At 41.5% G+C, this 12,399-nt stretch overlaps 1 protein-coding gene across 1 annotated transcript in view; it reads right to left on the minus strand.

The window, feature by feature from the left end:
- Positions 1 to 269: 269 nt before the first annotated feature.
- Positions 270 to 12,399, minus strand: part of anos1 (anosmin 1) — a 40,503-nt gene continuing 28,373 nt past the window's right edge. The window contains exons 7-14 of the mRNA XM_085135812.1: positions 11,266 to 11,471; positions 9,717 to 9,861; positions 7,668 to 7,814; positions 5,121 to 5,209; positions 3,831 to 4,002; positions 3,382 to 3,602; positions 2,611 to 2,752; positions 270 to 1,470 (exon numbers count right to left, since the gene is read on the minus strand). Of these exons, the coding sequence (XP_084991938.1) occupies positions 1,412 to 1,470; positions 2,611 to 2,752; positions 3,382 to 3,602; positions 3,831 to 4,002; positions 5,121 to 5,209; positions 7,668 to 7,814; positions 9,717 to 9,861; positions 11,266 to 11,471 (1,181 nt within the window). The 3' untranslated portion in view covers positions 270 to 1,411. The remainder of the gene's footprint in view (positions 1,471 to 2,610; positions 2,753 to 3,381; positions 3,603 to 3,830; positions 4,003 to 5,120; positions 5,210 to 7,667; positions 7,815 to 9,716; positions 9,862 to 11,265; positions 11,472 to 12,399) is intronic.

Consider the following 12,399-nt stretch of genomic DNA (forward strand, 5'->3'; position numbering starts at 1 on the left):
GAAGCAGCGTATTATGTTGATCAACCTCGGCAATGGCAAATTCACTCAGGCTGAGCTGCTGAGCTAGATGACCTGTTTATTTAGACTTAGAGAGCACGTGTCTCAGGCTCCTGGACCGATCAGTGAATATGTTGTACACAGAGCCTGCCACGATGGAGTTTACAGCCAAAATAAGCAACAGTAATTGCCAAATACTCGAGTATTGGAAGGGGAAGCAGGTCTATTTACTTCTCTTAGCAGCTTCAATTAAAGCAAACAGCCGAGAGGGCACAGGTTAAGGATTATTTTATTACTTAGCAGTTTGTACAGTTTCTACCATGGAAAAATAACATGTAACATAAGACCGTATTTACATTTCCATTTTTACAAAATGTCTTTACAAGATTTTTCTTTTTTTTTTGCCAGTTCCCAAAAAAAAAAAGAAAAGAAAAATGAGGCTAAAACACACAAAACATACACATTCACACACATCCAAACCAAACTTTGTAATACACACATAAATAAATATAGACATTCACTGACTGTCACGACAAATATTTCTACAGCCAAGAACATGTACAATTCATCATTTCCACACAAGTTATAATTTCATTAATAAACATTACATATTACTTCCAATATAATTCTTTGTTAATCTGTTAATGAAATATTGCTAACATATTAAAAAGAGGTAACACAGACATTTCATGCCAACAGAATGCTAACGGCTGTCATGCAAAACCATTACAAGCTTTCAATTTGAAGCAAGTAAATCATTTACAGTTCTAAAATCAAATGTACTACATGCAACATACTACGCGAAATATTCTGGGTTAGACAACGATGACTTTAGTTACATTGACCATCAGTACTGACTGTGTGCCAAAGAGCCTCTTTAACTGGTAACACAAAATAAATACTTTAATTTCTACTTTTCTTTCTTCATTAATTGTTTTACATTTATTGCATTTCCTATCGAATATTCCATCATCTTCAAACATGTTCCCAAATTATTTTGTTTATTTCAACCGTGTAATAGCCAAATCTAAATCAGTCATTGTTGTCTACAATGACTGCTTCATCACCAATTCTGGGGTTCCTGGATCTAGTTTTACTTATTACATGAACTCCTTATGGGATAAGTTGGGGAGCTGTGTACTAACCAACGCGGATTATGAGACTTCAAAATATAAATTTCACTCTATAGATAAACCCCTTCCGGTTACTTGGAAGTCAAGAGAGAGGGGCTATGAAGGAATAGCTGACGTGTTGTGGAGCCTGGAGGAGATAGACCCATATTTCACAAGAAGGGGGGGTCAGTTCATGGTCTGGTGCGCTGTGTTTCTGTTTGGTTCCACACATTCCTTCTTTGACAGACAGGAGCAGAGAGCCACTGGTACTTCTTCCTACTGGGTTTGCCTCGACTTCAAACTCAGTGTCTCTCTACCGACGGCTTCTGGTGATGAGAGTGGTGCTGCCGCAGCCGTGGTCCTTCAAAAAACACACAGATTCAAAGAACTGTCAGATACGACTTCAGATTGAATCACTTTGAATTGTTTTTTCAGGGAGTAGCAATGTGCTTCTTTTTGCCACTTGTATGAAACCTGGTGTTTAACTACAGCTTGCCCTATTGCAACATATGTAATGTGATTACTGTTCAGTAATATTACAGTTGCTAATCACCTATAGTTTCTAATTTTTTTTTTATGTTTAGGCAGGTCAGCCTTTAGCCACCTTGATTTTCCGAGACGAGCACTGAGGCTTGGTGCCTCTCTGAATTGCTTTGAGGGTTGTAACTCTGCTGGCTGCTTTGTGGTTTATTGAAGGTGCATAAAAGGCTGATCTTGCACATGCCGTAAGAAGGACAGGGATTTGCGCTGGCACGTCCCTATATGTAAAGTTTAACATTGTGTTGTTTACTTAATTTTAACAAAGATTCGGTAAATGCTCTTTTTTATATAATTGATTTGACTGATTGATAATTTTGTTCTGGCATTGAAGCCGATTATTGAGAATCATGTAGTTTTACTTATATTGGTACTGACTACTACATTTCTGATATAGTGGCATTCCTACAATAAAAAACAAAAGTTGAAGATTAATGTGACTTTTCAATAATACTATTATCTTAAACTCTTGTGGCCATAGCATTTATGATGGGAAAACCTGATATTGTAACAGCCCTAATAATGAGATGTGTATATGTGTATATTACACCTACATTGCTTTTCATGTAGCTATGACAACGCCACTGTTGACACAACACCTTAACATTTACATTTTACTTTCAGTAACAGCAAAAACATGCTGATTTACACAACCAGCAGAGGAAAATAGGTAGATTCATTACTTCACAAGAAAAATGTTCTTACATTTTATTAGGCATTAATACCATATATAGTCATATATTTACTGCAAAGACAAAACATAACTGTTTAGCGCCATGGTTTAAGCAGCTACAAATAGAAGATCTACTGTTCAGTATGCTATTAGGACTGAACAGTAACAGACACCAAACAAAAGAGTCTCGATATGAATTTCAAATGTTGAATCACTGGCATTATCATTTCAACTGAGCAAATTGAGGTGCAGCTCATAAATTATGGAAGCTGACAGTGACTTGCTACTTACGATGTTGTATGACAGGCAGTATGTTCGGGGTCTGAAAGGTCTTAACTGTGGCAGGACCTTCTCCTCCAGTTGTTATAACCTGCACCTCCAGTCTGTAGTAGGTGGACGGCCGCAGGTTGGACACTACAAGCAAGTTATGATCCTGCAAAACGAAGGAGGGGAGCAGGAGACGACATGCAATCAGATGAAATGCAACAGAACACGCCTTTGATTCTGACAGGACTTTAATGTGAATGGGCCGCAAAAGAGGGGAGTGTAGCTGTTTTTGCACAAGTCACAGACAAAAACAAAGACTTTGTTTTCATAAGGCTGTCTGTCTCTCTTTTCACTGCCAGGTTGATAAAGTGTGCGGTGGGTGGTTTTATTTATAGACAAGCTCTAGAGGCCGGGAGGTGCAGATAGGCGGAACGTGTTGTTGATGGAACAGATTATGTCAAAGAGCAGCTTTTTCAGAGCTTTCACGGAGGATGAAAGAGGCAGACGTGAAGGGAGATGAATACGCAGAGGAGGAGAACTTCCAGCAGGACAAAAAACTTCCTCAGATCTATCCCCGTGTCTGTCTACATACTACCGCTTATCAAAAGATTCATGCAAAGAAGCCACAACAGCATTATCCTCAAATCACGGTCACATCTGACAGATAAATTTCTTTTCCTGTTGCATACACTAATAGTCTTGTCACAACACGATCTCCTGTGGTTTCATAAAAACCATATTAACATTCAAAACTTTAGCTAAACTCCAATTCTGCTTCAGTGAAAACAGACTTACCGGTGGCAGGATCTGGGACTGGGAGATGATGCTGTTGGGCAGGCTGTTTTGCCGGCTTTCAGTTGTGATTTCAGCCCAAGTGACCTGGAAGCCTGTGATTCGCTGATGGGGAGCCAGCCTAGAGACGCGCCAGTGGAAATTGCCAGTGATGTTTCCCTCGTTGGTCGTGAAGGAAGCCGTCAGGTTCTCAGGTTTAGCAAGAACTTTCGGAAGCCCTGAAGCTGTTAGGACAAAGTTGGTGTTATTATTAAGAAATACAGCTACTCTGGTTTTGTAAGAAAGGTTATGTGAGAAACTATTTATCCTGAAAGTGTTAAACCTATATTTTAAGTCTATAGAGATTTTTTTCATCATCATGATAATAATAATGATATTCTAACAAATGTTTTTGTATCGTCTCCACTAATGCGGGTCGATTTTAAAATCCCCCCAAACAGCAGACTACTCACCTCCCTCTCCTGGGCAGGGGATGTGTTTGTGAGTCTTGCTCCGGATGGTAGCGCAGGATGGGGTGAGGAAAGTGGTGCTCTCGTCCTTCGAGCGCCTCTTGGACTTCAGCATGTGAACAGTGACTTTGTACTTGCAGGAGAACAGCAGGCCTGGGAGGTTGATGTAGTTCTCCTGTGCAAAGAAACACATTACTCAGTTCTGATGACTTTGACATGTCACCCAGGTCAGGTCCCATGGAGCTTGGGAGATAATTAAATACACGGTGCAGATCACGTTCCCACTCAGGCCCCAGGAACACGTACCGTACTGGAGGACTACTTTGAACTCTCACATGGTAGGGGTTAGGCTACTATTCTCCTATTCAAACTGTAATAGAAATGATTTTTTCATAGCTTCCAAATGTGGCACAGCATAAACACAAGAACCTCAACAAGAAGCAGCGATCAAAGCGAATTCATGCCTAATTTGAGACGGCCTGTAAATCCACGTTAATGGGTTCTTTGGAGCCATGTAACACTGACACTAATTTCTAAGTTTAATCATCTATTGATCTGAACGAGAAAAGCTTTTCTCAGCTCTCTGTGAAACAAAAAAAAAAAAAACCCGGTGAGTAGTGGATTTAGACTTTCAGTAATAGAACAGGGCCTCCATTAATAGACAACCCTTTGGGAAAGGGTGTGTGTGTATGTATGTATGTACATACATACATACATACATACATACACTCACTCACTCACTGATATTTAACAGCTTTGATTAAAAGTGAATGAGGCACTGTGCTCACATAAAAGCACAAGGCTGCAACCCTTCCTGGTGATCTATAGAAAATGGAAATGTATTTCCTAGCAACCACGGTGCTGGTTTCTAAAGAATGTGTTGATTACCAGGCCTCTGCCATCACGTATCAGCCTGAGCACAAACAGTTAACCCTCTCTGTGTCAAGCTCTCCAACACAGACAACACTGCATCCTAAAACAAAGCCCCACACAGTCGCACGGCTGGGGCTGCTAAATTCTGGGAAACATTGTTTAAGTAAATAAAAGTTACTGGCCAACACACCGCATGCGTGACCACACGACTGACTCATAATATTCAAAACAACAGCCACTGGTTTGCCTAGTGCAAATCTAACACAACAGGGCTCCTGATTCACTCGGCGCAGTTGTTTTCCTTAGTGGAGCTATTCTTCCTGAGCATCAAACAAAGGCTTAGGCACATGCTTTGCTTAACACAAAGCTTCTGACCATGCCCCAGCTGGAAGTGGTGTCTAACAGCTTCTGGGGACTGACCTGCGTGACGGACTTCTGTGGTCCTTGGGTCTCGTTGTGGCTGCAGTACTCTGGCATCCACTGGACATGGTAGCGACTCACAGAGGAGTCTGAAACAAAGAAAGGAGGAGAATAGAGAATGTAACAGAGAAATTACTCAGTAGTCAGTTATTTTTTTTTAATATAATTTAATTATGATGTGTATATAAAAGAAAGGGAAGTTGTGCGTTAAAAAAAATATTACAAAAAACTATGGGTGTATTATTACAGCACGTATGGACTGCCATTTATTTAGCACTTTTCTGGCTTAATGACCACTCAAAGTGCTTCAGAGCACAAGCCACGTTTAAGCAGATATTCATCCAGTGTGTCATTCTGCCCACTTTGAGCACTTCATCTACCTCATATCCACGGCCAATTTAAAAATCACCAATTACCTAACATGCACGTCTTTAAACTGTGAGAGGAAGCCAGGGTACCCAAAGGAAACCCACACAAGCACAGTAAGAGCATGAGTAACTAAGTGGCTGTAGCTCAGATGCAACCATGGCTGATTTTGATGTTTTTTAAGTTCTTGAACTTTTTGACCACATGCTTGAGAAACACTCGATTTACTCCCAGTGGTGGACATGACATATTCCAGTGGATTAAAAATTAGTATTTAAGCAACTGTACTTAGGATTGCATTGCAGCCATCAAAACTTTATCTGACATCAGAAGCAAATCTGACAGGCTGAAATTACTGATTTCCTTGTTTGGGATCAGATACTATTAGTATCTCTTTCCTAACATGAAAAAGAGTGAACTCAATTTGTTGTCTTTGCAATTATCAATTACAACTTTCCAGCTTCCTAGATCTGCCCTTTTGTCTGCTGAAAAGCTCATCGTGGTCCAAATCCTGCTTCTGCGAAACAGCAGCTGTACACGGCCCAGCTCCTGACATTTAGCAACATTCACTTCATTACTGTACAGTAGCCCAGCACAACCTCATCAGCAATATTTATCTACCTCATCTTATGTTACTGGATTTATTATTCATTCAGCAGTGTCCCTTGAATATATGAAATACTTCTCTGATTAATAATTGAGTTGTGCTATGTTCACCCCTCAGTAGGGGCCTGGGTTGTAGTTTGCAGATAAAAGGGGTCCTTTGAAGGCTTAGACACAGATCTGGCACTTAAAGCCCCAGAGCTCTTTGGAAGCAGAAGAGAGGAATTGCAGGGAACCGGGAAATCGGGGAAAGAACATAAACAAGATATGCCTAGCCCGGTCTGACTGAAGGAGGGCAGTGGTATGTAAAACAAGAAATAGGACATGGAAATCAGGTAGAGAACAGAACGCAGCAGCGTTCGATAAATCATGACTGGAAGCCAGCCTCTGAAGTCCCACCACAGCTGATCTGCCGTCTATTGTCTGGGTGTTAAGCAGACAGATATATTATCTGAGCTCGTGTACAATATGGTTCTCTTTCGTCTGCTGGACACAACCCAGAGGCTAGGCTGTTTTGAATCACAGAGACAATGAATGAGAGTTTAATCATGGTTCAGTTAACCTGTCGCTTTCTCTGTCACACAAGCCAGATGTCCAGAGACTCTTCAGCCCTCCTGAGGCCATCCGTATGTCTGTGTGTTTACGGTAGTGGAGCGCCCGTTGTCAGAGTCCAAGCCAGGGTCATCACTCAGACTAATGAGTGGCAGTGATGCACACGCTGCGGACGGGGACCCACGAAACAAGACACAGAAAGAGAAACTGGACCGAGATTAGCTCTTTGCTCTGCAACACCGTGATTCCCCAGGCATGCTTGATCCCGTCAGCATCACTCAGCTCTCTGAGACCAGGCCAACCTTGCTAACAGCTCTGGGCCAACTCCATAACCTCCCCCCCTTGTTCTGATTCAGCAGTTGGTGTCTCACCAGGCCTCTCCTTCAGCCAGGGTTTGCATTCTTGACTCCAAGATGTGGAGTTTGGCTTGGGCGATGACATATATTAGTAACATAACATAGACCAGTGAATGGGACTTGACAGGTTACCCTGAGAGCATCGCTTTCAAGGTTTCCATATTTTCATTCTGGTATTAACAGAAAGTTTTTGGGAGTGAATGCCGCAGAGACAGCCATTCCTATAGGTTTTTTTAACCTGTTCTAGTGCTTCAATCCACCACCAAGCCCGCTTTCTATGACATCAAGTCTCGTAAAAAGAAAATCGACCGCTTCAACGCTAATGCGAAGGCAAGAATCTATTAAATACAGCTGTCAATAAATCCCATTGCACAACTCTGACTCTCTGTGTTTATTGTTCTTTACTAAACGGTGGCTCTGCTTTACCCGTCCGTGTGCGGTTTTTGCCGAGCACTCACATTACACAGCTCTCACAAAGACACATTGTTTCATTTACACCATCTGATACCGCATTCATTAAAAAAAAAGAAGGAAATTTCGATTGTTTGAGTAAGTGGGAATCAGTCATAACATTTTATTATGGTACACATGAGTCATAGTGATTGATGGGCATGATGGGGTGCTAATTAGATTCTAACGAAGCCATAAATCACTACAGTAGGGAGCTCACCTCCTCTCTTCTTCCAGTAGACACGGACCTGCAGCTGGCCGTCCTGGTAAAAGGGCGTGCCTACTTCTAGAGGGCCAGAAGGGCGTTTGGCCAGGGTCGAACCAAGAGCGGATATCTCCTCCTTCTTTGACTTGAGCACAGATTTTGCTGGGATGAGAAATGAGAAATGTTTGTAGCTAAGACATGAAAGTGACTATGTTGCAGAAAACAGTCCAGCATGGTAACAGAAACACTATTATTTCTTTGTAAGATCATGGCAGTGAACAACATGTTCTTCATGCACAAATGTGCTGTAACTTGATTTGTACACAAAGAAGCAGGTTGGCAATTCAATTCATTTTAGAACCTCGTATACATTTGAAAAAAAAAGAAAAACACTCATACACACACACACACACACACACACACACACACAGATAGCTTTGAGGCTTGGCCTGCGCTTCCCAAGAGTTCAAGAACTCCAAATGATTGCAGATGTGCTGTCAGTGTATCTTATCTTTTCCAGCTTTTTTTGTTGCAAATCTCATGATGATTGTTTATCTCAAATTAGGGAAATTCAGCTATCATGGAAAGCAAACAAACAAAAAAGAAAACTGGATTCAGCTAGAATGTTTTTTCTCAAATCCCATGTGGTTCAGCAATTAGACAGCTGCAGCTTCATCCAAGTTTCTTTTGATTTCAGGTAGCGGTGGCCCTGTTTGTGCATCAACAGTAAGTGCCTAACCTCAGTTGTGTCAGTTTCAAAGGAGCTTTGGCTAAACATAAAGATTATGATTAAAATATAATCAATTCGAACATGTTGTAAATGGAAGTAAAAGTTCCACTCCTGTAATTTCTGGTTAATATTGGACTCTCGGGAGTTTAATTCCAAAAATGCAACTTTCATGTTTTGTTTTTCCAGTTTTCATTGTTTTCAACAGAAGGCATCAGAATAATATCCTTCCACCCTTCCATCCTCTTCTGCTTATCCAATTCAGGGTTGCAGGGAGGCTTAAGTTTATCCCAACTAGCATAAGGTGAGAGGCAGGGTACACTCTGGACAGGTTGCCAGCTTGTCGCAGGGCCAACACAGAGACAGAAAACCATTCAAGCTCACCTTCATACCTATGGGCAACTAAGAATCACCAGTTAACCCAACCCCACTAATTACATGTCTCTGGACTGTGGGAGAAAACCCAGACAAAAATGGGTAGAACATACAAACTCCCCACAGAAAGGTCCCCATCCAGATGGTGGATTCAAACCCAGGACTTTCTTGCTGAGAGGTAACAGTGCTCACTGTCTGTGCTGACCCCCAAATAATGTAAGATTCTTTTTTCTTTTCAGTGTAAATTTATTACAAAAGTTATGGGTAAAAAATATTTTATGTAAGCAATTATGATGCCATGCACCACAAGCCAATTACTACACATATGATTTCATGCATCATATGAGCCATCTGATATCTACCACCGCACCAACTGCTTCTTATGCACACGTGCAAATTTCCATATTGATAACTATACTTCTATCATGGGTTGTAGTTTTTGGGTGCAATCTTGGAAAAATGTGCATTAGCAGAATTCTGTTGTTTCAATTCTATAATTGTGAACCTGTTACAATTTTTTTTTAAATATATACAGCAGGTTTTTTTAATTTAGCCATTTTTCTCTGTTAGCTGCTCTTCCTTTAGGACCATCTCAAAAACGTGCTTTAAATGAATTCATGATTTATGCCAATCATGCTAGCAGATCTGAGGGGCTACGCTCAGGCACACTGGTAGTTTGAGTTAAATGTTAACGCCCCTTTACGTGCTAAAATGTGCAAAATAATGCGCTGTTTAGCATTTAAAAATCAGTTGGGTGCAGATTAAATGCTTGATAACATTTGACAGGGATTCAGGCACCAAAATGAATCACAGAGTCACGAGAATCAAGGCAGAATCAGTTATTTGGATTTTCACGATGTGACTTATGTCTGTTCAGAATTTCATCGACCGACTGACATTCTGTCTGTCATTCCCGAAGCCACGCTTCTAGCAAGGGTAAAGAATAGGATAATAATGTTTACCTGAGTCATTATTCTGACTGGTGCTGAAGTGAAGGGAGGCCTTGGAGCTCTTCAGACGCACCTGCCCCCAGTATGTGACAGCCTGCAGCTCCACAGTGTAACTGCTGTTTTGTTCCAGTCCCTCCAGATCTACCCAGTTTTGAGCCTGTAACAACAACAAAAAAAAACCACTTGGCTTTTGCCATTTGTATGTAACCACACTGTCACATGAGCTTATATTTAAAGTCACTGTACCAGCCACAGCTCCAGCCCAGCTCAATGCCAGACAACACAGGCCTGTGGGAAAGCCCTACTTATTAAGAACACATGTGGAGCTGAAAAAGGGGATGGTGGTGAGGAGATAGCCTTTAGAGCCTTAAGACAGAGCCATGTTATCAGAGCCTCCCAGGGCTTCTTCACTGTGTTTGGCTTCTAGCATTCCTCCATCAGCATGAACTTGATGAGTTCTTGTTATTGACTATGGGTGTTTTGACATTCCTCTGCCAGCAGGCTGCTTTCAAAGCCCTGAGGTGCCAAAGTGGAAACCAGTAGTACATGTGTCAATAGGTGTCCGGTGTCTACCACCTCAATCTCCTTTGTGGCACATCTGGTATGCATTTCAAAAATTAATTCAGGAGAAGACTCTATGAAGGCAGGTCTGGACTATCTCAGACCTGCCTTCATCCACTTTCTGAATGAAGGCAGATCTTTTGGCCGAGTCTCTTAATGACATCCTCCTGAGCCACATCTATACCATATCAGGTCAGATGCTAATGGAAATATTGTGTAAAATCTCAAACAAGTATTCCATTTTTGAGAGCAGCCAGTGATCTTGGTCATGTGATTTATGTGTAATGTCTACGCTAAAAAAGATGCCAAAGAAACTCTTGTTTCTGGCTGGTACAAACAGCTGAGAGCAAAATGTTCTAGCATGCAAAATAAACTGCTCCAAAGAATAACAAGGGCGTTAATAAAGAGGATCAGCACAATTCACTCTAAATATGCTATTCATGTCATTATTAAAGAATGTCTTAAATATACTTTGCAATGATTGAAAAGAAAGTAATAAGTTAAGAATTTTGAATGCAGCTGGATTTAACAGCTAAAATGTGTGTAAGAAAACGGATTTTTAAAATAACTACATTACACAATCAAATAATGAGCAGCAGAAAATGAAATGTACAAACATCGATATAAGAAGCACATACACACACCTTGAAATTGTGATTTATTGCTTTAAACAAGGCTATCCATCACACTAAATGTGCTTTCTCTCAAATCTTAAATCTGTGTTTAAAGGTTCTTTCATCAGCGTAAGGAATTAAAACAATCAAGAACTTATTGTATCACTCTGAGGATAAGTGATCTTCCCTACACATATAAATAAATATCATTCCGATTCCATGTTTATCTTTTCCCCCACTGCGGGCCCAAGCATATTTGCAGAGTTGTACCGAAACTGGGAGAAAAGATGCTGAAATAATCTTGGAAGAGCCCTTGTAGTCTTAGAGACCGGATAAAGGAAAGAAAGAAAAAAAAACACATCACTCAGACAGAGTGAGAAGATTACCCCATTGGTGGTCTTTCTCCTTTTCTTCTTGGATGGCACCATGGACTTGGTGGGCACGGTCCAGCTCCAGAACACTTTGTAGTGATGTATGGGGATATCGGGCTCCTCTGGCAATGTCCAGTTGAGACGAACTGTCACCAGGCCTTCCTCGCCCAGAGTCACGTTGGTGACACACAGACTGCTCGGGCTGGGAGGGGCAGATGGATCTGAAGACATAGCAACAACGCAGACATAGAAACAACACTGTGAGTTGGTGTTGATTCTAAATACATCTGTTAACACTTAGAGATGGAAACAAACTGGACTTCTAGTTCTTGGATATGGCAAATCTTGGTCCAAGGCACTTTTCAGGTGGAAAGTATTACAACCCAAGATACCTTTCACCTCCACAGCTGAGGAGGGGAACACGCATGGCACTGTGCAAAGTAATTAGTCCCCTATTAACAATCTGTCGTGAGGTGTTATGACAGGTGTCGTGTCATTTCTATGACAGCGTTCGGCAGGACTGAGAGTACAGGTCAAGGGTTAACAAACACATGCTGCTCACTCTGGCTGCACGGTCCACACTTAGAATTCCAGTACTCCTACTAATATGCGTGTGTCCAGCGTAAAGCTGAACCTATCCGTATGTGCAGCAACCCAGCCTACTGCTGTCGGCCGATGTAGCCCTGCCTGTCCTCCTGGTGCAGGAGGACAGGCAGGGCTACATGCCAGATGACAGACCAGAAGGGGAACGGTCTTTCTGTAATGAGAAAATGATTCATGCCACAACCCAGTTGGCTCTCCTCTCTCCTGCCCTCTCCCACCTGAAACATTTAATCCACTCTAAAAAAAAACACAATCGGACACATCGGTTCTCCAAACCAGCTGATGCTGGCCATGAAATATAAATAAGCAGTCAGCTTTTACAAATTGCCCTAACAAAGTATAGTAGTGTGAAATTGCATTCAGATGATATGACCGAACTATATAAATAACAGCGGCATGACAGAATGGTCAGGACTTCATCAAAGCCGTGGCAGCTCTCATCAATCTATCAACATTCTTGCAGTGATTGGCCTGATTGGAGGTCAGGTGGTCTGAAAGCCTTTCAAAATGCCTTGGGGAGCTACGACATGACAAAGGATTGACAGG

The sequence above is a fragment of the Neolamprologus multifasciatus genome, chromosome 16 (assembly GCF_963576455.1).
Source record: "Neolamprologus multifasciatus chromosome 16, fNeoMul1.2, whole genome shotgun sequence".
NCBI lineage: Eukaryota > Metazoa > Chordata > Actinopteri > Cichliformes > Cichlidae > Neolamprologus > Neolamprologus multifasciatus.